The sequence below is a fragment of the Manis pentadactyla genome, chromosome 7 (genome assembly GCF_030020395.1).
Source record: "Manis pentadactyla isolate mManPen7 chromosome 7, mManPen7.hap1, whole genome shotgun sequence".
In the NCBI taxonomy this organism is placed as follows: domain Eukaryota; kingdom Metazoa; phylum Chordata; class Mammalia; order Pholidota; family Manidae; genus Manis; species Manis pentadactyla.
In genome coordinates, this window is record NC_080025.1 from 84,097,153 (window position 1) to 84,124,975 (window position 27,823).

The 27,823-nt window shown below is 36.2% G+C and overlaps 1 protein-coding gene across 4 annotated transcripts in view; it reads left to right on the plus strand.

Moving 5' to 3' along the window:
* PHF14 (PHD finger protein 14) overlaps positions 1-27,823 on the plus strand; it is a 204,791-nt gene that overhangs the window by 40,206 nt on the left and 136,762 nt on the right. For all 4 annotated transcript variants that reach the window (XM_036894472.2, XM_036894473.2, XM_036894474.2 and 1 more), the window contains exons 8-13: positions 15,139-15,285; positions 15,928-16,198; positions 16,505-16,611; positions 17,700-17,795; positions 19,638-19,741; positions 21,656-21,787. In XM_036894472.2, the coding sequence (XP_036750367.1) occupies positions 15,139-15,285; positions 15,928-16,198; positions 16,505-16,611; positions 17,700-17,795; positions 19,638-19,741; positions 21,656-21,787 (857 nt within the window). The remainder of the gene's footprint in view (positions 1-15,138; positions 15,286-15,927; positions 16,199-16,504; positions 16,612-17,699; positions 17,796-19,637; positions 19,742-21,655; positions 21,788-27,823) is intronic.

Here is a 27,823-nt window from a genome sequence, read left to right on the forward strand (position 1 = left end):
TATACCACTGTTCTTTATCCATTCATCCATCAGTGGATACTTAGGTTGTATCTATATCTTGGCTATTGCATATAATGCTTCAGTGAACATCTAGTTGCATATTTCATTTCAAGTTAGTGTTTTCATTTTCTTAGGATAAATAACCAAAAGTGGAATTGTTGGATCATATGGTAGTTCTATTTTTAATTTTTTTGAGGAACCTCCAAACTGTTCTCCATAGTTTACATTCCCACCACAAGGTTTTCCTTTTCTCTACATCCTTGCCAGCACTTCTTATCTTTCCAATAATAGCCATTCTGACAGGTGTCAGATGATATTCATTGTGGTTTTGATTTTCATTTCCCTGATGATTAGTTATATTGAGCATCTTTTCATGTACCTGTTGGCCATTTGTATGTCCTTATTGGAAAAAATGCTTATTCAGGTCCTCTGCCCATTTTTAATTGGATTTTCTTCTTTGTTCCTTTTTTTTTTTTTTGCTATTGCATTCTATGAGTTCTTTATATAGTATAGATATTAGCCCCTTGTCAGATATATGATTTTTAATTATTTATATTTGCAGATGCTTTGTATTTTAGCTAGGCTTTCACCAGCAGTAGAACACTTAACTGCAGTAGCCTACATATGTTAACTACCTCATGTGACAGGAGGTATAAATATAATTAGTTCTTGGATTGTTTCATTGGCTCAGTGATCCAGTCTGTTTTAACCTATCCCACCAATATCTGTCCTTTTCTTTTTAACTGTTATGTTTGTCTTGTGTCTCAGTGTTGCTAGACTAACTCTAAGCACTGTGTTCTTTCATTATAGAATTCAAAGAGGAGGAAAATGGTACTCTTGTTATTAGGAATGAAATTTTTTTTTTTTATGTTCACTCCATCAGCTCTCTTCATCATCTCATGTCAAAACCGTCATTACGGCCACTGTTAGTAGTGTGACAAATTGAGAAGGTGAAATCTGACATTTCCAGTTTCTGTCAAAGAAAATGGACTTTACCAAAAAGGAATAATTTGGCAGGAATGACTGGGGAGTCAGAAACTAACATTTGCCACAACTAGTCTAGGAGGTTGGCAGTTGACTTCCATTCACTGTTGCACACATTATTTAGACTAAATTATCTTTATTGTAGTCATTAAAAAAAGGAAAAGAAGAGCTGAGTATTGTAAATAAAGAAAGAAAAAAGTGAAAATGTTACCTTTCCCAATTTTTCCTTTCTTCACAGTAGAAGAAATCTAAAGTGCTGGGCCTTTTCTTTGGGTCTTATCCTTTACCAAGTCTTTGCCTTTTAATAGTGTCATCCCCTCTTCTGCCATCTTCTCTCATCACAGTGGGACTGGCTTCTCAGTTGTCCTTCCTTTCCGAGTGTTTATTTCTCTTTGGGTTTTACTTCAGGCAGATTGGTCAAGTTCATATTGGCTCACTTCATATTTCTTAGGGAGTTAAGTTTAATAAATTAGAATATTGGTTAGTCAAGGTTATCAGGTTACTTTTGGTTTATAGTACATTTTATGGCAAAAGAGATGACCTCCAAACATTCAAAACAGCATCATACATTGAAAAAAAGAAATCCCGTAGACTGAATGGTACTGGCTTTATCTTTTATCATCATAGCTCCAAGTTCTATACTCGTACATGGAACTTTAAGGAATATTCTATATGTCTAGCTTCATCTTATTTTTTTCCTGCCTTTTTTTTTCTCATTCCATTTTTTATTCTCACCTTCAAAAACCACACCTGCATACCTCAGTCCTTAATTTTTAAAATTAATTAAAATTTAATATTATCTTGTATTCTGCATACTTTTAATAAGCCACTTCAAAACCTTTTTTGAATAATATAAGCAATAAATCATCCAAAGGATAAATAGACATCACTTCTGTTTTTAATAGATTATATCACTATTTTGTAATTATCTTAGTTTTGTATAACTGTCTAAATTGGAATGTCTACTGCTAAGACTGTATTTGTATCTGGATTGTAAACCACAATTTAACATAATGAATTTGGAATGGCTCAAATAAATTTAAGGAAATATAAAATATAGTAATAAATGCAGGTGGATAATTCTTAAATATGTACAGAGCAGAGTATTAGTGCATTCCTAGATAAGACTTATACTGGATAAGATGAGTTTCAACAGCAGAATAAATTAATATAGGTTTACTCCTTTTGTTTTAAAATACTCAGTAAAAATATGGAAAATATAATGGATCCTTTAAAATGTTACGTAATCATTAATTATACATATCTTTGTGCTGTAAAGAAATATTATGTCAGCTTTTAATAAGCTTAATTTAAATAGTTAATACCTAACACTTTTGTAATCTGATGCCAAAGGATAATTTTGCTTTCCTGAAAAACCTTCTTTTGCTATTAGCTTTTTTTTTATATATAAAAGGTAAATATAAAGGTAATATTTACATGAGGGATAAAGAAACTGCTCTATAAGACAATATAAATTTAGATTTAGTTCACCTTAGTTTCACACATATTCTGCATACAATATATGTGAATGTTTTAAGAATTGAGAAAATACTTAAGTTGTAAAAGTTAGGGGGAAATGAACAGGTGATGAATGCCAGATGGAGAAAATGCACCTTCACAAATGAGGTCACGTTGTATATAGATTCTTAGAACTCAAACTAAGTTTGTTATATTCAGTTTTTATAGGAAAAAATACTAAACAGCTACAGACATAGTTGTTTATGGTTGAAAAATAAGTACAGGATGAAATATGTACATTATCAAATTTACTTGTGTATTTTTTGGCATTTAACACCAGGCGCCTGGGCATTGAAAATTTCCATTTAAATTGTCCTCTGTAAATGGTCCTAGAAATTTCAAGAAATGGAATAAGAAATTAAGAATGCTTACTCAAATTTGTTGGGGTATTTTTTTTTTTTGGTCTTCATCATCTGGGCATGTCTGATAAACAAATTAATCATAAAATGTCTGCAAGGCCCTGCAGTTGAGAACTGACAGAAATATAACTCAGCAAGCATGTGGAACAAGTGTTCTTTTTTTTTTTTTTTTTTTTTTTCTTAAATAATTATTTTTTATTGAAGGGTAGTTGACACACAGTATTACATTACATGAGTTTCAAGTGTACAACACAGTGGTAGAACATTTATATACATAATTCTAGGTTCCAGCTATCACCCTACCAGGCTGTTACAATATCTTGACTATATTCCTTATGCTATACATTACATCCCGGTTACTAATTTATTTTACCATTGGAAGTCTGTCCTTTTTTTTTTTTTTTTGTGAGGGCATCTCTCATATTTATTGATCAAATGGTTGTTAATGACAATAAAATTCTGTATAGGGGAGTCAATGCTCAATGCACAATCATTAATCCACCCCAAGCCTAATTTTTGTCAGTCTCCAATCTTCTGAGGCATAACAAACAAGTTTTTACATGTAGAACAAATTCTTACATAATGAATAAGTTACATAGTGAACAGTACAAGGGCAGTCATCACAGAAACTTTCGGTTTTGATCATGCATTATGAACTATAAACAATCAGGTCAAATATGAATATTCGTTTGATTTTTATACTTGATTTATATGTGAATCCCACATTTCTCCATTATTATTATTATTATTTTTATTTTTAATAAAATGCTGAAGAGGTAGGTAGATGCAAGATAAAGGTAGAAAACATACTTTAGTGCTGTAAGAAAGCAAATGTAGATGATCAGGTGTGTGCCTATAGGCTAAGTATTAATCCAAGCTAGACAAGGGCAACAAAACATCCACGGATGCAGATGATTTCTCTCAAAACAGGGGGGGTGAGGTTCTAAGCCTCACCTCTGTTGATCCCCAATTTCTCACCTGATGGCCCCCCTGCGACTGTGCCTGTCTTAGGTTGTTCCTCCCTTGAGGAATCTTACCCGTCTCTGGCTAAACAGTCATCTTCCAGGGCCATACAGGGAAATGTGAAGTTGGTAAGTGAGAGAGAAGCAATATTGTTTGAAAAGGTTAGCTTTTTACTTCTTTGCAGATTTATGCCCTGTGGCTTCTATGCCCAGCATTTGTCTTGAGGTATCTTTACCACTTGGAAGAATTATGATACTCGGAAATTTCGATATGAGGCACGAATTCTACTTAAGGGTTGTAATTAGGAAGGAAGAAGAAAAGCTATAGAAGTAGCAGGCGGAAGAAAACATGGGAAGATTGATTATTTCTTTGATATATCTTCTTGTAGAGTAACTTCAGCATGTACAGGTTTTAAGCTACTACTTAAATTGCACACACACATTAACATAATAGGAGTATAGTTACATAACCAAAGCATATCTGTAATTACCAGCCGTCTGCAGTGAAACCAAGAAAACCAGTTAGGCACCTTAGGAATTTGTGAAAACTTATCTATGATATGGTGGATATTGTCCAACTGAACTTGAACAGTCTGAGAGAAATCAGACAAATTAAAACAACCCATTCCTGGGGACTGTTCACATGCCATATGTTCTTTTAACAGTAAATAGTTTGTAGTTGTAAGACTTTGGAGTGCTACAATTTGCACTTCTCCAAATTCTTGGTTGAGTTCCAACAGTATAGATCCAGTCCAATTTTGTTGTTTTACTGTATGCACAGGCCAGCTTAGATATCTCCTTCCTCATTCCCATGGCAAGTCCAGGAACTGGTGGGATGAGTGCATCTACAGCTGTAGCAGTGCGTGGATCTTTGTTGGGGTTTTTTGATGATCATCTTCTGGCATGAGTCTTCCAGAGAGTGCTGATGTTGGAAGTTCTCTTTCATATCGTATCTTAGTTCATTTTCGGGGTAGCCCAATTAGGCTTTGATCCTCTGTATAAACACAAACAGACCCTTTGCCTACACTTTTATATGCCCTTTATACCCTTGTGTAGAACTCGTTGGAGGTTACCACACAGGAACTGCCCTTTTTTTTTTTTTCTATCACTAATCTACACTTACATGACGAATATTATGTTTACTAGGCTCTCCCCTATAAACCCCTTTACAGTCACTGTCGATCAGCATAGCAAAATGTTGTAGAATCACTACTTGCCCTCTCTGTGCTGTACAGCCCTCCCCTTTCTCCCACCCCCCATGCATGTTAATCTTAATACCCCCCTACTTCTCCCCCCCTTATCCCTCCCTACCCACCCATCCTCCCCAGTCCCTTTCCCTTTGGTACCTGTTAGTCCATTCTTGAGTTCTGTGATTCTGGTGCTGTTTTGTTCCTTCAGTTTTTCCTTTGTTCTTATATTCCACAGATAAGTGAAATCATTTGGTATTTCTCTTTCTCCGCTTGGCTTGTTTCACTGAGCATAATACCCTCCAGCTCCATCCATGTTGCTGCAAATGATTGGATTTGCCCTTTTCTTATGGCTGAGTAGTATTCCATTGTGTATATGTACCACATCTTCTTTATCCATTCATCTATTGATAGACATTTAGGTTGCTTCCAAATCTTGGCTATTGTAAATAGAGCTGCAATAAACATAGGGGTGCATCTGTCTTTCTCAAACTTGATTGCTGCGTTCTTAGGGTAAATTCCTAGGAGTGGAATTCCTGGGTCAAATGGTAAGTCTGTTTTGAGCATTCTGATTTACCTCCATACTGCTTTCCACAATGGTTGAACTAACTTACATTCCCACCAGCAGTGTAGGAGGGTTCCCCTTTCTCCACAGCCTCGCCAACATTTGTTGTTGTTTGTCTTTTGGATGGCAGCCATCCTTACTGGTGTGAGGTGATATCTCATTGTAGTTTTAATTTGCATTTCTCTGATAATTAGCGATGTGGAGCATCTTTTCATGTGTCTGTTGGCCATCTGTATTTCTTTTTTGGAGAACTGTCTGTTCAGTTCCTCTGCCCATTTTTTAATTGGGTTATTTGTTTTTTGTTTGTTGAGGCGTGAGAGCTCCTTATATATTCTGGACGTCAAGCCTTTATCGGATGTGTCATTTTCAAATATATTCTCCCATACTGTAGGGATCCTTCTTGTTCTATTGATGGTGTCTTTTGCTGTACAGAAGCTTTTCAGCTTAATATAGTCCCACTTACTCATTTTTGCTGTTGTTTTCCTTGCTTGGGGAGATATGTTCAAGAAGAGGTCACTCATGTTTATGTCTAAGAGGTTTGTGCCTATGTTTTCTTCCAAGAGTTTAATGGTTTCATGGCTTACATTCAGGTCTTTGATCCATTTTGAGTTTACTTTTGTATATGGGGTTAGACAATGGTCCAGTTTCATTCTCCTACATGTAGCTGTCCAGTTTTGCCAGCACCACCTGTTGAAGAGACTGTCATTTTGCCATTGTATGTCCATGGCTCCTTTATCAAATATTAATTGACCATATATGTCTGGGTTAATGTCTGGATTCTCTAGTCTGTTCCATTGGTCTGTGGCTCTCCTCTTGTGCCAGTACCAAATTGTCTTGATTACTATGGCTTTATAGTAGAGCTTGAAGTTGGGGAGTGAGATCCCCCCTACTTTATTCTTCTTTCTCAGGATTGCTTTGGCTATTCGGGGTCTTTGGTGTTTCCATATGAATTTTTGAATTATTTGTTCCAGTTCATTGAAGAATGTTGCTGGTAGTTTCATAGGGATTGCATCAAATCTGTATATAGCTTTGGGCAGGATGGCCATTTTAACGATATTAATTCTTCCTAGCCACGAGCATGGGATGAGTTTCCATCTGTTAGTGTCCCCTTTAATTTCTCTTAAGAGTGACTTGTAGTTTTCAGAGTATAAGTCTTTCACTTCTTTGGTTAGGTTTATTCCTAGGTATTTTATTTTTTTTGATGCAATTGTGAATGGAGTTGTTTTCCTGATTTCTCTTTCTGTTGGTTCGTTGTTAGTATATAGGAAAGCCACAGATTTCTGTGTGTTGATTTTGTATCCTGCAACTTTGCTGTATTCCGATATCAGTTCTAGTAGTTTTGGGGTGGAGTCTTTAGGGTTTTTTATGTACAGTATCATGTCATCTGCAAATAGTGACAGTTTAACTTCTTCTTTACCAATCTGGATTCCTTGTATTTCTTTATTTTGTCTGATTGCCGTAGCTAGGACCTCCAGTACTATGTTAAATAACAGTGGAGAGAGTGGGCATCCCTGTCTAGTTCCCGATCTCAGCGGAAATGCTTTCAGCTTCTCGCTGTTCAATATAATGTTGGCTGTGGGTTTATCATAGATGGCCTTTATTATGTTGAGGTACTTGCCCTCTATTCCCATTTTGCTGAGAGTTTTTAACATGAATGGATGTTGAACTTTGTCAAATGCTTTTTCAGCATCTATGGAGATGATCATGTGGTTTTTGTCTTTCTTTTTGTTGATGTGGTGGATGATGTTGATGGACTTTCGAATGTTGTACCATCCTTGCATCCCTGGAATGAATCCCACTTGGTCATGGTGTATGATCCTTTTGATGTATTTTTGAATTCGGTTTGCTAATATTTTGTTGAGTATTTTTGCATCTACGTTCATCAGGGATATTGGTCTGTAGTTTTCTTTTTTGGTGGGGTCTTTGCCTGGTTTTGGTATTAGGGTGATGTTAGCTTCATAGAATGAGTTTGGGAGTATCCGCTCCTCCTCTATTTTTTGGAAAACTCTAAGGAGAATGGGTATTATGTCTTCCCTGTATGTCTGATAAAATTCCGAGGTAAATCCATCTGGCCCGGGGGTTTTGTTCTTTGGTAGTTTTTTGATTACCTCTTCAATTTCTTTGCTGGTAATTGGTCTGTTTAGATTTTCTGTTTCTTCCTGGGTCAATCTTGGAAGGTTATATTTTTCTAGGAAGTTGTCCATTTCTCCTAGGTTTCCCAGCTTGTTAGCATATAGGTTTTCATAGTATTCTCCAATAATTCTTTGCATTTCCTTGGGGTCCGTCGTGATTTTTCCTTTCTCGTTTCTGATACTGTTGATTTGTGTTGACTCTCTTTTCTTCTTAATAAGTCTGGCTAGAAGCTTATCTATTTTGTTTATTTTCTCGAAGAACCAGCTCTTGGTTTCATTGATTTTTGCTATTGTTTTATTCTTCTCAATTTTATTTATTTCTTCTCTGATCTTTTTTATGTCCCTCCTTCTGCTGACCTTAGGCCTCATCTGTTCTTCTTTTTCCAATTTCGATAATTGTGACATTAGACCATTCATTTGGGATTGCTCTTCCTTTTTTAAATATGCTTGGATTGCTATATACTTTCCTCTTAAGACTGCTTTTGCTGTGTCCCACAGAAGTTGGGGCTTAGTGTTGTTGTCATTTGTTTCCATATATTGCTGGATCTCCATTTTGATTTGGTCATTGATCCATTGATTATTTAGGAGCGTGTTGTTAAGCCTCCATGTGTTTGTGAGCCTCTTTGCTTTCTTTGTACAGTTTATTTCTAGTTTTATGCCTTTGTGGTCTGAAAAGTTGGTTGGTAGGATTTCAATCTTTTGGAATTTTCTGAGGCTCTTTTTGTGGCCTAGTATGTGGTCTATTCTGGAGAATGTTCCATGTGCACTTGAGAAGAATGTATATCCCGCTGCTTTTGGATGTAGATTTCTATAGATGTCTATTAGGTCCATCTGTTCTAGTGTGTTGTTCAGTGCCTCTGTGTCCTTACTTATTTTCTGCCCAGTGGATCTATCCTTTGGGGTGAGTGGTGTGTTGAAGTCTCCTAGAATGAATGCATTGCAGTCTATATCCCCCTTTAGTTCTGTTAGTATTTGTTTCACATATGCTGGTCCTCCTGTGTTGGGTGCATATATATTTATAATGGTTATATCCTCTTGTTTGACTGAGCCCTTTATCATTATGTAGTGTCCTTCTTTATCTCTTGTTACTTTCTTTGTTTTGAAGTCTATTTTGTGTGATATTAGTACTGCAACCCCTGCTTTCTTCTCACTGTTGTTTGCTTGAAATATGTTTTTCCATCCCTTGACTTTTAGTCTGTACATGTCTTTGGGTTTGAGGTGAGTTTCTTGTAAGCAGCATATAGATGGGTCTTGCTTTTTTATCCATTCTGTTACTCTGTGTCTTTTGATTGGTGCATTCAACCCATTAACATTTAGGGTGACTATTGAAAGATATGTACTTATTGCCATTGCAGGCTTTAAATTCGTGGTTACCAAAGGTTCAAGGGTAGCCTCTTTAGTATCTTACTGCCTAACTTAGCTCGCTTATTGAGCTGTTATATACACTGTCTGGAGATTCTTTTCTTCTCTCCCTTCTTGTTCCTCCTCCTCGATTCTTCATATGTTGGGTGTTTTGTGCTGTGCTCCTTCTAGGAGTGCTCCCATCTAGAGCAGTCCCTGTAAGATGTTCTGTAGAGGTGGTTTGTGGAAAGCAAATTCCCTCAGCTTTTGTTTGTCTGGGAATTGTTTAATCCCACCGTCATATTTGAATGATAGTCGTGCTGGATACAGTATCCTTGGTTCAAGGCCCTTCTGTTTCATTGTATTAAATATATCATGCCATTCTCTTCTGGCCTGTAGGGTTTCTGTTGAGAAATCTGACGTTAGCCTGATGGGTTTCCCTTTATAGGTGACCTTTTTCTCTCTAGCTGCCTTTAACACTCTTTCCTTGTCCTTGATCTTTGCCATTTTAATTATTATGTGTCTTGGTGTTGCCCTTCTTGGATCCTTTCTGTTGGGGGTTCTGTGTATTTCCGTGGTCTGTTCGATTACTTCCTCCCCCAGTGTGGGGAAGTTTTCAGCAATTATTTCTTCTAAGATACTTTCCATCTCTTTTCCTCTCTCTTCTTCTTCTGGGACCCCTATAATACGGATATTGTTCCTTTTGGATTGGTCACACAGTTCTCTTAATATTGTTTCATTCCTGGAGATCCTTTTGTCTCTCTCTATGTCAGCTTCTATGCGTTCCTGTTCTCTGATTTCAATTCCATCAATGGCCTCTTGCATTCTATCCATTCTGCTTATAAACCCTTCCAGAGTTTGTTTCATTTCTGCGATCTCCTTTCTGGCATCTGTGATCTCTTTCCGGACTTCATCCCATTTTTCTTGCGTATTTCTCTGCATCTCTGTCAGCATATTTATGATTCTTATTTTGAATTCTTTGTCAGGAAGACTGGTTAGGTCTGTCTCCTTCTCTGGTGTTGTCTCTGTGATCTTTGTCTGCCTGTAGCTTTGCCTTTTCATGGTGATAGGAATAGTCTGCAGAACTGGGACGAGTGACGGCTGGAAGGACTTCCTTTCTTGTTGGTTTGTGGCCCTCCTCTCCTGGGAGAACAGCGGCCTCTAGTGGCTTGTGCTGCGCAGCTGCGCGCAGACAGGGTTTCTGCTTCCTGCCCGGCTGCTATGGAGTTAATCTCCGCTGTTGCTGTGGGCGTGGCCTGGCTCAGGCAGCTACTCCAAAATGGTGGAGTCGCGTTGGAGCAGGAGCTGCTGGGAGGCTATTTATCTCCGTAAGGAGCCTCCCTGCTCCCTGCAGCCCAGGGGTTAGGGTGCCCAGATATCCCGGATTCCCTACCTCTGGATTAGGTGACCCGCCCTGCCCCTTTAAGACTTCCAAAAAGCACCCGCCAAAACAAAACAACGACCAAAAAAAAACAAGAAAAAAAATTTTTTTTTTAATTAAAAAAAAAAAAAATTTTTGATTAAAAAAAAAGGTGGTCTTTCGTTTTTCTTTATTCTCCGGTGCCAGCCTCAGGCCTCTGCTCACCGGTCTTTCTGCCCTGTTTCCCTAGTATTGGGGTCTCTGTCCCTTTAAGACTTCCAAAAAGCGCTCGCCAAAACAAAGCAGCAAAAAAGCAAAAAAAAAAAAAAAAATGGTCGCGCGCTTTTCTTATGTCCTCTGTCGCCCAGCCTCCAGTGCCTGCTCACTGTTCTTGCTGCCCTGTTTTCCCAGTATCGGGGGCCCTGCACTCTGGCCCGGATGGCTGGGGCTGGGTGTTCGGCAGCCCTGGGCTCAGTCTCCCTCCCGCTCTGCCTGCTCTTCTCCCGCCGGGAGCTGGGGGGAGGGGCGCTCGGCTCCCGCGGGGCCGGGGCTTGTATCTTACCCCCTTCGCGAGGCGCTGGGTTCTCTCAGGTGTGGATGTGGTCTGGATATTGTCCTGTGTCCTCTGATCTTTATTCTAGGAAGGGTTATCTTTGTTATATTTTCATAGATATATGTTGTTTTGGGAGGAAATTTCCGCTGCTCTACTCACGCCGCCATCTTCCGCCCCTCTCGGAACATGTGTTCTTATTGAATTTATGTACTAAAACCCAGTTAAGTTGTGGTAAGAGGTAATCTAAACTTTGCTAAGCAGTGTATTTACATTTAAAAGTAGCTTCATAGGGCTCAGTGAAATCCATCAGTTATGATTGAAGGCCTATGTATATGTGCAAAGTACTAGGCAAGTGTTGGGATGGAGTCTGTCAGGGAGCAAAAACAGCGTTAAGGTACAGTAATACCGAGGTGGGAATAGACAGTAAATACCATGAAATGCTAAACAACCATACAAGATGGCACTAAAAGATTTCACAAGTGATAGTATGACAAGAAGTAATATAAATACAGAAGGAAGAAGGTTCCATGGAAGTATCAGAAGCTTCAGCTGGACCTTCTTGCCTCATCTATCTCTCTTCTTTAACTGTTTAAGGATTGAAGATTAATTTTTTTTACTATCATTTATCCAACTTATTTATTAACCCTGCAGAAATAGCAGTGAACAAAAGAGACAAACCTGTGTGCTCTTAAGTTAGCTTACATTTGAGTGGCAGGTGGGAAGAAGACATAGTGAGAAAGTAAGTAAAGAAATATATTGTGGTAAGTGCTGCAAAGAAATATAAAGCAAAATAAAATCTTTGGAGAGTAAGGGAGGTAGGGTATTTTATATGGGGAGGCCAAGAAGGGCTAAGAAACATTTTATGAAAATATCTATGGAAAGTAATAGGAAATATGTTTATTTGAGAGAGTAGTTCAGGCAGGGGGAACAATATGCAGAGACTCCGAGGTAGGTACATACTTGGTTTGAGGACCAACAAGGAGACTGGTATGGCTAGTACAGAGTTAGGGACTGGGGTTGGAAAGGAAGGAGGACATAAGGTGGCAAGGGGCCACATCATGTGGGACTTGGAAGAACATGGGAAGGACTTTGGATTTTTACTCTGAGTTGTAAAGCTACAGAGTACATGTGAACCAATTAATATTTAAAAGTCCTATTACAATGACTGTTATATCAAGTGCAGGCCATAGGGAGGCAAGGGTAAAAGTAGGAAGGCCAATTAGGAATCTTACTGTAACAGGTTTAAGCAGGGAGGTAATGAGAAATGACAGATTTTGTAGGTATTTGCTCATAAATTGGTTGTAGACTATAGAAGAAAGACGGATCAGAAATGAGTTCTCTTTGGCCTGAGCTTCTAGTAGAATGTAGTTTACTGGGATGGAGAAAACTGCAGGAAGAGCAGATTTATTGCAGGAGAAAGGGAAATGAAGTACAGTTTTGGACATGTTGAGTTCAAGATGCCTATTAGACATTAAGTGGAGACATCAAGTAGATAGATAGTTGGCTCTCTGAGTCTGATGTTTAGAGAAGCAGTCAAGGATAAAGACAAATTTGGGAACTATCAAGGTATGGATAGTACTTATGGTGAGATGACTAGATGAAATCACCTAGTGTATAGGAGTAAATGGAATTGAGAAGAGGTCTAATGACAGTCATAGTGCTACTTCAGCATTCAGGGTTGGGAAAGTAAGGAGGAATCTACCAAAGAGACAGAGGAGTGATCAGTGAGGTAAAAGAAAACTAAGAGTAAGTATCCCAGGGGTGTTTCAAGAAGTATTTCAGAGAGGGTGTGAGTGATTGTGTCAAATGAGTAGCATTAAGGTGGAGAATGACCATTGCATTTGGCAAAATGAGGGTAATTTTTACTTGACAGGGGCTTTAGGAATGGTTGGTAGTAGTCCTGAAAACTTGGGATGAAACAGAAATGAAGATAGCTAATATGAACAAGGCAAACCTTTAGATTTTTCCACTTAAGAGGAGCTTAGAAGTGGAACAGCATATGGGAGCCCAAGGAAGTTCTTTAAAGTCTCCTTAAAAGATATAGTATGTTTGGTATGCTGTGTGCTGAAGTTTGCTGAAGGGAGTAATCCAGTGGAGAGAGAGAATTGCTGGAGGGAAGAGGGGTTGGGAGCGAATGCACAGGTGAAGGAGTTAACTTTAGACAGGAACATTAGGCAGTTTGTCCTTAGAAACAGGACACTAGGCAGAGGGTACAGGTAGGAATACAAATAGGTGATACATGTGGTTATTGGAGGATGTGGAGGTTTTATTAATTTTTTCTTCCCTCCCATATGAAACAAGATCAAGATCTGCAAGTCAGGAATAGGGTAGAGATATTGTATGTATGAGTGAGAATAAAGTCAATAATTGTATATGAAAATAGAGAATAAATTAACTTTGAAGTGTGTTCAGCTGCCCAGGTACAGGTGAAATGTGAAGGTAGAGTTTGTCTTATTTTGTGTGCTTCAGATTTAGTTAAGTGAAGCAAGATGAGGAAGAGGAGCAAGAGAGTTAATGCTCCATGCAATGGAATAGTTAACTGATGGACCAAGGGATGATCAGGTAAAAAGGGCAGTCATTATGTTCATGAAGGACATGCACATAATGTCTGAAGGACAGTCAGAAAGTCAGTGCCTTGGAGATCTGAATGGTGCTGAAAACTTAAAGTTTGAGTCTTAAGGGAATGACCAGGAAAGATAAAACGTGATGCTCAGAGAATGATGTTTTAGGCGCTGTTTTATGCAAAATATGCAGAATCTAGGTACAACCGTGACAAATACTGGCATGGCTTACAATTGCAAGTATGAATCCTATATCTAAAAACTCAATTTTAATCTCACCTACTTGAAAGCAATAGAATAATTCTCCAAATCTGGCCATTTGGCTGAGGTTCAATAAAATCTTTATTTCCATTTATCATCTTTTGTTACGAAGATTTAGAGCATGTCATGAGAAAACAGCTGTGTGTGTATGTGTGTGTGTGCATATGTGTTAGTGCAATCTTCTGCCTACATTTTTATAGTCATATGAAGTAGTTATTATTAAATCCAGTTTATTAATGAGTTAACAGGGGCCCATTTAGCAATTTGTTTGAAGCTGCAAAACCAGGAAATGGTAGAGCCAAGATTTTTTTATATTTCTAAATTCTGTGATCTTAACCACAGTTCTATACTAATCTGTGGATATCATAAGAATTGCATTATATGCTTTTTTTATGTTAAGGATACCTTAGATTTTTTAAATTATTATTTTTCTTTTCTATCTCATTCATTTCTTCTTTTTTAGTATATCATTTTTATTTCATCATTGCATCATTTCTCTTTGGGTAATAAAACCTCACCTTAACTAAAAGATCCTTTTAACATAACTTCGGTAAAAAACATGGATAGCTCACCTTTATTTCTCCTTCTTCAGACATACCTGAAGAATGGACTACCTGTCATTTCGTTGGCAATCATATTGTAGGTTACTTTCTTTGTATGTGGATTTATAAGTTATTTCTAGTTTTGATAGAATGTTTTTTTTTCTTTTGGTACCCTTTTTATGCAAAAAAATGTACTCATTAGGCTAATACCATGAAATATGGCTGTGAGGGAGCTGTTTCCTTTTGAGATTTTAGTGTTGTATAAACAGTAAAAGGGATATGCAAAGAGTTTTATTGACAGGGTTTGGCCTTCTTAATCCATTTTGTCCTGGATAGAATTTGTCCATACATTCCTAGACAGTTAGAAATGCCCCCTTATCTGAGTTGGCTTATCTCCTGTTTTCTGAATTTATTTTTGTTTTGTAATATTAACCTGTGTATGCATAATTTTAATACTTAATGATGGTTCCTACCAAAGATTAACAATACCCTATTTGTTTTAAATAGTAATTTTTTTTTTTAGGTACATAGGTATAACTAAATATAATATGTAAGATATGATTTTAGTATATTTAAATCCACACAGTCCTTTAAAGAAAAATAATTGTTGTTAATTTAAAGTTGATATACAGGATTAAGTTTCTAAAGCAGCAATCTTTATCATTATGTGGAAAAACTGCTTTCATAATTGACTTTAGAGTAACCAGTACTGTAGGAGATTCTTCAAAATGGAAATAATATCTCTTATATTAACTTTTTTATGACCTTTTGGAGTAAAAATGTTCACTTTTCCCCTCTGTTTTTTTGATGTAGGATATAGCAGATCCATTTTTTGCTTATTGTAAGCAACATGCAGATAGGTTAGACAGAAAATGGAAGAGAAAAAACTACTTGGCTCTACAATCCTATTGTAAAATGTCTTTACAAGAGAGAGAGAAGCAACTATCACCAGAAGCACAGGTATGGGATTCATATCAACACTCATGTTTTTTCTCTGAAGGTTATGGATTTCAGATCTCATGTATGTTTGCCAGTGATATGTGAAGTATCATTATGAAATTTGGTTAGTTACCTAGGAAGTGGATTGTCATTAAGGTAAATGGTGAGTATACTGTGTGGCTGAATACATTACTCCTCATCTAGTCAACAGAGATACCATTTATAAAGCATCTTTCCAAATACACAGAATAATTTCCTCTAAGCCACATATTTCAATCAGTGCATTTCACTGACCACATCTTGTTTTTAGTCTGTTCTAATGTTCATTTATGCAAAGGATTTGATCAATATATGCCCATGTTTTAAAATGTACTTTTATGTAAATTAAGTATATTTAAGGAGACTGTTGCAGTTATTGAGAAGGGAAACTTCAGCTTAATCAAATGAGTTTCTAACAACTCTGATCATAGATTAGGACAGTTGTTACTAGGGGTAGACCTAGTTTATTGTAACCCAGGAATTATGCAATATACCTTAAGGACTTTGAATAGATATAATTTGCCTTCATGTAACAAGTTCACATCTTTCAGCATGAAAGTAAAAAGCATAAGGAGTATGTTACATTGTAATATCTTTTAAAATTTATATATATTTCTTTTATAGGCAAGGATCAATGCCCGGCTTCAGCAGTATCGTGCCAAAGCAGAACTAGCTCGATCCACCAGACCCCAGGCCTGGGTTCCCAGGGAAAAATTGCCCAGACCACTCACTAGCAGTGCTTCTGCCATTCGTAAGCTGATGAGGAAAGCAGAACTAATGGGTATCAGTACAGATATCTTCCCAGTGGACAATTCAGATACCAGTTCTAGTGTGGATGGAAGGAGAAAGCATAAGCAACCTGCTCTGACTGCTGATTTTGTGAATTATTACTTTGGTCAGTATAGACACTGATGCATGAATATTTTCAGTGGGAATAATTTTCTAATGAAAATATTTGATATGCTATCAAATTTTTAGAAATTTATCAGCTATGCTACATATATCAAGTTAAAGCACATTTATTTTACTAATTAAGTTGTGGGTTGTGAAATGCTAGGTTGTGTATTTGTAAATAGAGTTAAAAGTGTAATTATGTAGGTTTATCTGTGTGATCATCTCTATAGCTCGCTTTTCCTTTGTGTATTTTGTATATCAGCTTTTATTTCCTACTAAAATAAAATTGGATATTTAATTTAAATAGAGAGGAATATGCGCATGATTCAAATTCAGGAAAATATGGCTGAACAAAAGAATATAAAGGATAAATTAGAGAATGAACAAGAAAAGCTTCACGTGGAATATAATAAGGTAGGTTGGCTATAGAACAACATAATATCTATCCTACTGATTATTTCTTTTGTGATTTTATAGCATTTCTATTTGAGTCCCATTTTGAAATTCTGAGTTTTTAGGCCCCTTCCTATAACTCTTAATCCTCATTATCTTCATTATCATCACTAATACTGAGCACTTTCTATATGCCAGACACAATTCTGAGCAATTTTAACTCATTTAATTCTTACTTAACATACAGTGTGGGTTATGATTATTGCTTCCATTTTCAGAGGAGGAAACTGAGTCCTAAAGAGGTGAAGTAATTTGCTTCGGCTCATGGAGGCAGTTTGAGACCAAGAAGTTTCACTCCATTTCTTATTCATAACCACTGTACTGCAGGACTCTTTCTGTTTATAGAAAACTTAGAAACTTTTAAATTACTGTTTTTATCTTGAATTGTTTTGTAATGTTTGATTTAAAAAAAAAATAACTCCCAATTTAATTTTCCATTCTACCTCTTTAATGATGAGGGAGATCAAAAAGGAATATCATTAATAAGCAAGATGTGGCTAAATGTTAGGAGTAGGTAACATGAACATATAAAACTGGTATTGACTTATTGTTAGATAACATCTTAAGTGATAAAACTTTAGTAGGAAGTAAATTTCCAGTCATCACCCAACTGCAGTGAAAAGTGTACTGGGATTAGATTGGGAAGACCTGGGGATTCTTGCTAGTTCTATGATCTTGGCCAACTTACAAAAGCCTTGTGATCATTAGTTTTCTCATGGCAAAGTGGTGGAAATGCACTTTGATAGAGTCATAAGGATTAATTAACAGGATGTTTGTGAAATTATGGAGTAAACTATAATAAAACATACAAATGTAGATATCATTATCATTAGTAAAAATGCTAACAGGGAACAAAATGCTTTCATTTTGTTGATGCTACTTAAATAATGGGATAGCATTGTCTCTCGGTGGTATTGTGTCTTGAATATATTAAAAATATAAAATATAAATATAGATATTCTTGGACATTTATTAATGAATTATTTAAATTTTCCTGTATTTTACTATATATTTTAATGATATACTAATTTGAATTATATACATTATAGCTATGTGAATCTTTAGAAGAACTACAGAATCTGAATGGAAAACTTCGAAGTGAAGGGCAAGGAATATGGGCCTTACTAGGCAGAATCACAGGGCAGGTTAGTTTCTTTCCAATTGCTCTCTCCTTGTATTTTTGCTCGCTATGTTATTTTCAAAGATAAGATTTTTTGATATAAACGTTACTTTGCTAACTGAAGAATTCTGTTTGATTAGGCCAACTTATCCTCTGGAATAATGATTTCTTCCTGAAATACACCTAGAGTGTTGGAAGCTGCCTACTGAGAACCTGTAGTGTAATTTGTTTGTTTTAACAGCTATCTTCTTTGCAAAGTTTTTTCATTTGCTCTAACTGATTGACCTATCATTTGTAATGAAGCTAAGATGTGAAACATGAGTTATTCGTACCACATTCTTCTTTCCTTGAACTTAGCAGTTTTAGATTCCTTGCAACATTTTTTCTACCTTTTCTTGTGCTGTATTTAGTTCTTTTTTTCCTTTCTTTCTTATTTTTTCTTTTTTTTTAAAAGGCAAACTGGAGAGATTCATTTTCATGTTGATTTGGTTTTGAGCTATGTAAAACATGGCTTTTGAAACTTTAATTTTTAAGTGTAGTCTTTTCCTTTTGGTAGCTATTACTGTAATTATGAAAAAGATTACTTTATTGTCAAACATTTTAGCCTGTTAAACTAATTGGTGTTGAGAAGAATCATCATTGCCAAATAGATTTCTTTGAATGCTCTTTTTAGTGCTAGGTGTATAATTCATAAATTAAGAATTCATTCAAATTTCAGTTATATTGTTATGGATGATGGAGACTCACTTTGGTCATAAAGCTATGAAAATTGTCTTATTTGTGAAGAAGGCTTTTCAAAGAACAGATATTTTTCATTGTGCTTGTTTCAGAGGTTTACAAAGTGTCAAATTCATCATACAATTTGTATAGACATTGTATTTTAGGAAGTAATAGATTCTGATAGTATTGTGCATGGTAATTTTAGAGGTTTCTTTTGTACACAGGATTTATGTAGCTTATATTGTAATGAATAACAGTTTAAAGATGAAAATGAGTAGTCACCTATGGAGAATTGACCTTGGTTCCTACTGATAGGTTGTTGATGGATTTGTGGAATATTGTGATGTTTTTTATTTTATATTATAATGTTGAGGCAGACTTGTTACTAGTCTATTTGTCAAGCTAGTGTTTTCTTTTGCCTTGATTGCAAGTTTGTCTCTTAAGAATCTGCTATTTAGTGTAAAATATTATGTACCATAAAAAGGCATTTTCATTTATTAAATGAAATTTAGCAGAAGTTCACAGATTTCCTTGTGTAAATGTAAACTACACAGCAGAAGTAGAATTCATTTGTACTGCTTGCATGACACTTTTTTCCAGTTGGTTGAACAGATGCTGGCCTACCGGGCCGCTGAGAAATGACTTTGATAGATGGTTGCTGTCTGAGAAGCAAGCATACTACAGATTAGTAGAAACCCAAAGAGAATCTTATTCACTTTATGGAGAATTTGGTCCAATAAGATAATTTTTCTAATTAACCTATAGAGCACCACTGTAGCTGGGATGTTGAGGAAAATAAACGGCCTCAATATTCTTTTTGTCAAGTGTACTATGGTTTTTCTTTTTTTTTTGAGTTCTTAAATGCTTGTTCTTGTCCTTCACTTTTTAAAGCTAAAGTAGAAGTTTAATTTTCATAATGTTTTGGTGTTCCCCTGAAAATCGATGCAAGTATCTAATTATAGGTTTCGAATGGAAGTAACTGTAAGGCAAAACTCATTTTAATATTTTGTGATGGTGTAAGAGCTGGTAAAATATTTCCCCTTCACAGTACTAGCATATTTAGTTGACTTGAGTGTCATATAGAGGAAAACATTGCTTTATATTTCTTCTTTAAAACAAAATAAACTGCATTTGTTCAAATCAATAGAAGTTGAACATACCAGCAATTTTGCGAGCACCCAAGGAGAGAAAACCAAGTAAAAAAGAAGGTGGCACACAAAAGACATCTGTTCTTCCTGCAGTGCTTTACAGGCAAGTAACAGAATTATGACAAAATAATATTGTACATTTTTGAACTAATAGTTTTTAGTAACAAGATGCTTCAAATATTTGAGAGTGAATTATGTCCATACCAGAATTTAAGTTAGATGCCTTTGAAGTTTATTTTATTAGTAAATTATCAAAGATACTCTCCAGGTTGAATGACAGAAGAGATTTTTTCCTCCTCCTTCAATGATAAGATAAAGACTTTTGTAGCATTTGAATGACTGTGGAGATATACACATAAGCTCCAGGGAAATGAACAGTCCTTTTTAGGGGAATTGAAAAGTTACTTTAAATAATGTAGATGAGCATTTTCTTAAATGATTAAAACAATATATTAGATAAATGGGCATTTACATTTTATTTTACTTGAATGAATTTGAATTTTATGTGTGCTTTAGGTAGTGATGGGTATCATATATACAGTTTGAATTACTGCCTTTGTACAGTGGTGGATAATGAAGATAAGTATTAGATTTGAACCTTTTTACATTTTTCTCTCTATGCTTGGTTGTAATAATTTTGTTTCCAGAAGCATTTTTGTTCTTTACTTTTTTGACTCAGTATTCTACATTGTTCACCATTTTAGTGTTCTTACATACTCAGAACTTCTTTCCATACCTGAATAAGTTATGATCTTAACTTTTTTCATGTAACTGATTAGTTTGAGTGAGAAAAGTTTCAAAGATGTGTGTGTGCATGTATACATAAGTACATATGTGTATGTATAAACTTACATACACATATATGCTTAGGTAAATACATGTTCTCCCTACAGCTTCTTCCTTTCTCAGATATAGCAGCAATAGCAACAATATCAGCATCTGTCATTACTTTCCATTCATGGCTGGAGGCTCCCTCATTGGGGAATTGCAAATAGCTTCCTTATAATGTGAAGAAAGTTCACGAGTGTCTTAACGTTTAGTGTGAAGATGAGCACACTCACAGTCCAGCTTTTCCAAATGAAATTGTTTCATTTGGAATCAATAATAAATAGGCATATCATTATACTTCTGGCTTTTACCACTACTGTTCATTTTGTTTTGGAATATATTTTGAATGATTATCCTTTTTTACTCTGAGCAATACTGAGACCAAGTAATGGTGTTGGTGGGTGGTGTGTGGTGGTGGTAGTGTGTGTGTGTGTGTGTGTGTGTGCTCTTTTTTCATAGGATTATTTTTAAAATTCAAAATTATTGTTTCTAAATGGATATAGTTCTATAAATACACCCTAGATTTTCAGGTCTTGGTCCTTGTGCTCCCAGGAGTAGTTAAGTTGCCTTTTTGTACAAGAAAAGTTAGGTTCCTTAAAAACAAAAAAGTCCAAAATAAAAGTAACAATAGTAGTAAAACTCCCCATTCCTGGCAAGGACTATCAGTGGGTATACTTTTAGGACTCAAAATCTGATTTTCAAAAGACATTTATATGTAGTTTACTTACATGTTGAAGGGTCTTTGAAAGGTTTATAATTAATGGTGAAAAATAAACTGAATTTTGTTTGTAAAGTAACTTTTTTTTACTTTTAAAGAAGTAGAAATATGGGAAATTCTTTTGTTTAATAGTTTATACTTCTGTAGAAAAATTGAGCTAATATTAAGTGGGTTTTAAGTGATAATTAAAATTACGACTTTGAGAATAAATATTTTATGTATACCCTTCTGAAGGGTTTGACTCTGGCAATATTTAAAATATTTATACTAGATCCAAGCTATTTTTCCACTTTCTCAAAAGTGTTTAAAACTAATAATTAGTTATCAATATTATAAAAAGACATATGAAAAAACATTTGATTTCAATAAGAGAAATATATGGTTAAGGTGAAATTTTGAGTTTAAAAAATCTTATAAGTTATTTCACTATGATAATTATTCTAATCATTCATTTGTTGCCTTTATTCAAAGTTGTGGAATTTGTAAGAAGAATCATGATCAGCATCTTCTTTTATTGTGTGATACCTGTAAACTCCATTACCATCTTGGATGTCTAGACCCTCCTCTTACAAGGATGCCAAGAAAGACCAAAAACAGTTATTGGTAAGTAAAATGGAAGGGATTTAGATGTTAAAACTGGTTTTCTTCTTAGTTTCAATGTTACAAAGTGAAGTGTTTTATTTATATATATATAGTATTGTTCATGATAAAGCTTTCAACACATTTGTTTTATATCATTAATGTACAATTACTTGAACAACATTATGGTTACTAGATTCCCCCTATTATCAAGTCCTCCCCACATACCCTAATACAGTCACTGTCCATCAGCATAGTAAGGTGCTACAGAATCATTATTTGTCTTCTCTGTATATATTCTGTATATACTGCCCTCCCCATGTCCCCACCCCCTTACATTATGTGTTCTAATCGTAATGCCCCATTTTCCCCCTTATCCCTCCCTTCCCACTCACCCTCCCCAATCCCTTTGGTAAATGTTAGTCCTTTCTTGGGTTCTGTGTGTCTGCTGTTGTTTTGTTCCTTCAGTTTTTTCTTTGTTGTAATATTCCACAGATGAGTGAAATTATTTGATACTTGTCTTTCTCCACCTGGCTTATTTCACTGAGCATAATACCCTCTAGCTCCATCCATGTTGTTGCAAATAGTAGGATTTGTTTTCTTCTTACGGCTGAATAATATTCCATTGTATATATGTACCACTTCTTACCCATTCATCTACAGATGGACACTTAGGTTGCTTCCATTTCTTGGCTATTGTAAATAGTGCTGTGATAAACATAGGAGTGCATATGTCTTTTTGAAACTGGGCTGCTGCATTCTTAGGGTAAATTCCTAAGAGTGGAATTCCTGGGTCAAATGGTATTTCTGTTTTTAGTATTTTGAGGAACCTCCTCCGTACTGCTTTCCACAATGGTTGAACTAGTTTACATTCCCACCAGCAGTGTAGGAGAGTTCCCCTTTCTCCACATCCTCACCAACATTTGTTGTTGTTTGTCTTTTGGATGTTGGCAGTCCTAACTAGTGTGAGGTGTTGTCTCATTGTGGTTTTAATTTGCATTTCTCTGATGATTAGCAATGTGGAACATCTTTTCATGTGTCTCTTGGCCATCTGAATTTCTTCTTTGGAAAAGTGTCTGTTCAGATCTTGTGCCCACTTTTTTATTGGATCATTTGCTTTTTGTTTGTTGAGGTGTGTGAGCTCTATATATTTTGGATGTCAAGCCTTTATTGGATCTGTCATTTATGAATATATTCTCCCATACAGTAGGATGTCTTTTTGTTCTACTGATGGTATCCTTTGCTGTACAGAAGGTTTTCAGCTTAATATAGTCCCACTTGTTCATTTTTGCTTTTGTTTCCCTTGCCCAGGGAGATATGTTCATGAAGAAGTTGCTCATGTTTATGTCCAAGAAATTTTTGCCTATATATATTTTTAAGAGTTTTATGGTTTCATGACTTACATTCAGGTCTTTGATCCATTTTGAGTTTACTTTTGTATATGGAATTAGACAATAATCCAGTTTCATTCTCTTACATATAGCTGTCCATTTTTGCCAACACCAACTATTGAAGAGGCTATCATTTCCCCATTGTATATCTGTGGCTCCTTTATCATATATTAATTGACCACATATGCTTGGGTTTATATCTGGACTCTCTAGTCTGTTCCACTGGTCTATGGGTCTGTTCTTGTGCCAGTACTCAATTGTCTTGATTGCTGTGGCTTGGTAGTAGAGTTTGAAGTCAGGGAGCGTAATTCCCCCTGCTTTATTCTTCCTTCTCTAGATTGCTTTGTCTATTTGGGGTCTTTTGTGGTTCCATATAAATTTTAGAACTATTTGCTCTAGTTCATTGAAGATTGCTGTAGGTATTTTGATAGGGATTGCATTGAATCTATAGACTGCTTTAGGCAGGATGGCCATTTTGACAGTATTGATTCTTCCTAGCCAAGAGCATGGGTTGAATTTCCATTTATTAGTGTCCTCTTTAATTTCTTTTAAGACTGTTCCATAGTTTTCAGGGTATAGGTCTTTCACTTCCTTGGTTAGGTTTATTCCTAGGTATTTTATTGTTTTTGATGCTATTTTGAGTGGAATTGTTCTCCTGATTTCTCTTTCTGATAGTTCTTCGTTAGTGTATAGGAATTCTACAGATTTCTGTGTATTAATTTTGTATCCTGCAACTTTGCTGAGTTCAGATATTAGATCTAGTAGTTTTGGAATGGAGTCTTTAGGGATTTTTATGTACAATATCATGTCACGTGTAAACAGGAACAGTTTAACTTCTTGTTTGCCAATCTGGGTGCCTTTTATTTCTTTGTGTTATCTGATTGCCATGGCTAGGACCTCCAGTACTATGTTGAATAAAAGTGGGGCGAGTGGGCATCCTTGTCTTGTTCCCGATCTTAAAGGAAAGGCTTTCAGCTTCTTGCTGTTAAGTATGATGTTGGGGTGGGTTTGTCATATATAGCCTTTATTATGTTGAGGAACTTGCCCTCTGTACCCATTTTCTTGAGAGTTTTTATCATGACTGGATGTTGAATTTTGTCAAATGCTTTTTCAGTATCTATGGAGATGATCATGTGGTTTTTGTCCTTTTTGTTGATGTAGTGGATCATGTTGATGGATTTTCTAATGTTGTACCATCCTTGCATCTCTGGGATGAATCCCACTTGATCATGATGGATGCTTTTTTTGATGAATTTTTGAATTTGATTTGCTAATATTTTGTTGAGTATTTTTGCATCTGTTCATCAGGGATATTGGTCTGTAATTTTCTTTTTTGTGGTGTCTTTGCCTGGTTTTGGTAATAGAGTGATGTTGGCCTCCTAGAATGAGTTTGGGAGTATTCCCTCCTCTTCTACTTTTTGGAAAACTTTAAGGAGGATGGGTATTAGGCCTTCGCTAAATGTTTGATAAAATTCAGCAGTGAAGCCATCTGGACTGGGACTTTTGTTCTTGGGTAGTTTTTTGATTACCCATTCAATTTTTCTTGCTGGTAATTGGTCTATTCAGATTTTCTGTTTCTTCCTGGGTCAGCTTTTCAAGGTTGTATTTTTCTAGAAAGTTGTCCATTTCTAGAAACCCAAAGTTGGGTGCATAGAAATTTATAATAGTTATATCCTCTTGTTGAACTGAACCCTTTATCATTATGTAATGTCCTTCTTTGTCACTTGTGACTTTCTTTGTTTTGAAGTCTATTTTGTCTGATACAAGTACTGCAACTTCTGCTTTTTCCATCCCTTTACTTTTCCAGTTATGGTTATCCTGTTTGTTACCATATAATTTTTCATAGTATTCTCTCATAATTCTTTGTATTTCTGTGGTGTCTGTGGTGATTTTTCTTTTGTCATTTCTGATTCTGTTTATGTGTGTAGACTCTCTTTTTTTCTTCATTAGCCTGGATAGGGGTTTATGTATTTTGTTTATTTTCTCAAAGTACCATCTCCTGCTTTCATTGATTCTTTCTATTGTTTTATTCTTCTCAATTTTATTTGTTTCTGCTTTAATCTTTATTATGTCCCTCCGTCTACTGACTTTGGGCCTCATTTGTTCTTCCTTTTCTAGTTTCATTAATTGTGAGCTTAGACTGTTCATTTGGGATTGTTCTTTCCTAATGTACGCCTGTATTGCAATATATTTCCCTCTTAGTATGGCCTTCGCTGCATCCCACAGATTTTTGTGTTGTTGAATTATTGTTGTCATTTGTCTCCATATATTGCTTGATCTCTATTTTTATTTGGTCATTGATCCATTGATTACTTAGGAGCATGTTATTAAGCCTCCATGTGTTTGTGGGCTTTTTTGTTTTCTTTGTGTTATTTATTTCTAGTTTCATACCTTTGTGATCTGAGAAGTTGGTTGGTACAATTTCAATATTTTTGTATTTGCTGAGGCTCTTTTTGTGGCCTAGTATATGATCTATTCTTGAAAATGTTCCTTGTGCACTTGAGAAGAATGTGTATCTTATTGCTTTTGGATGGAGTGTTCTGTAGATGTCTGTTAGGTTCATCTGTTTTAATTTGTTGTTCAGTGCCTCTCTCTCTCTACTTATTTTCTGTCTGGTTGATCTGTCCTTTGGAGTGAGTGGTGTGTTGAAGTCTCCTAAAATGAATGTATTGAATTCTGTTTCCTCCTTTAATTCTGTTAGTATTTGTTTCATATATGTAAGTGATCCTGTGTTGCGTGCATATATTTTTATAATAGTTATATCCTGTTGTTGGACTGAACTCTTTATCATTATGTAATGCCCTGCTTTGTCTCTTGTGACTTTCTTTGTTTTGAAGTCTATTTTGTCTGATACAAGTACTGCAACTCCTGCTTTTTTCTCCCTGTTAGTTGCATGAAATATCTTTTCCCATCCCTTTACTTTCAGTCTGTGTATGTCTTTGGGTTTGAAGTAAGTCTATTGTAGGCAGCATATAGACAGTCTTGTTTTTTAATCCATTCAGTGACTCTATGTCTTTTTATTGGTCTATTCAGACCATTTAGATTTTGGGTGGTTATTGACAGGTGTGTACTTATTGCCATTGCAGGCTTTAGATTCGTCGTTACCAAAGGTTCAAGGGTAATTCCCTTACTATGTAACAGTCTAATTTAACTTACTTCATGTGCTATTACAAACACAACCTAAAGGTTCTTCCTTTTTTTTTCTCCTTTTTCTTCCTCTTCCATTCTTTGTATGTTATGAATCATATTCTGTGCTCTTTGTCTATCCCTTGGGTGACATCTATTTAGCCATAGGAATACTTCCATCTATAGGAGTCCCTCCAAAATGCACTGTAGAGGTGGTTTGTGGGAGGTAAATTCTCTCAACATTTTCTTATCTGAAAATTGTTTAATCCCTCCTTCAAATTTAAATGGTAACCTTGCCAGGTAGAGTATTCTTGGTTCAAGATCATGCCACTCCCTTCTGGCCTGTAAGGCTTCTGTTGAGAAGTATGATGATAGCCTGATGGGTTTTCCTTTGTAGGTGATCTTTTTTCTCTCTCCGGCTGCTTTTAAAAGTCTGCTTTTATCCTTGATGTTTGCCATTTTAATTATTGTATGTCTTGATGTTATCTTCCTTAGGTTCCTTGTGTTGGGATATCTGTGCACCTCCATGGCTCGAGATACTATCTCCTTCCCCAGATTGGGGAGGTTTTCAGCAATTACCTCCTCAATGACACTTTCTATCCCTTTTGCTCTCTGTTCTTCTTCTGGCACCCCTATAATACGAATATTGTTCCGTTTGGATTTGTCACACAGTTCTCTCAATATTCTTTCATTCTTAGAGATCCTTTTTTCTCTTTGTGCCTCAGCTTCTTTGTATTCCTCTTCTCTAATTTCTATTCCATTTACTGTCTCTTTTACTACATCTAATCTGCTTTTAAATCCCTCATTGTATGTTTCATTTCAGATATGGAATTTCTTAATGATTGAATCTCCAACTTAAATTCGTACCTGAGTTCTTGAATATTTTTCTGTACCTCCATAAGCATGTTTGTGATTTTTATTTTGAACTCTCTTTCAGGCATATTGGTGAGTTCTATTTCATTAGGCCCTTTTTCTTGGGTTTGTGAGATTTTGGTCTGAACCACATTCTTTTGACGTTTCATATTTCTGTGTGGTGGTAGTCTCTGGAGCTGCTCAGCCCCTAGAGTGAGGGTAGGGGTCGTAGGGGAGTGGAGCTGGTGCCTGGGTGGAGGAAAGATCTGTTTCCTAATTCCCATCTGTGGTGCCTGTCTCAAGTGTCAGAGCCAGTGGGCCAAGCACACAAGTGTAAGCCTCTGTGCTTTGCGTCTATAGCTGTTGTAGGCTGAGCCTCCTTCTGGCTGGCCTAATGCCAGCACTGTGATTGTCAGTTTGTGAACTGGTGCCAGCAGGCTAGGAGGAAGGTGCAGCAGGCTGCGTGTCACAGTGGGGGGCCTCGGAGCTGAGTAGCCAGCCAGAGGGATGGGCTGCCTGAAGCTCCTCAAAGTTCCCAACCAGCTGGGCAGAGCATGCCCAGACAACCTTGTCCAGCTCACCACTCCCCTGCACAGCAAGCTCCGTTCAAACCCCGCTCCTTCAGCAGCCCTCTCGCTGTTAGGAAGCCTCCCAAATGCCTGCCTTTCCTTTGTCCCAGAGCGGCCAGGTA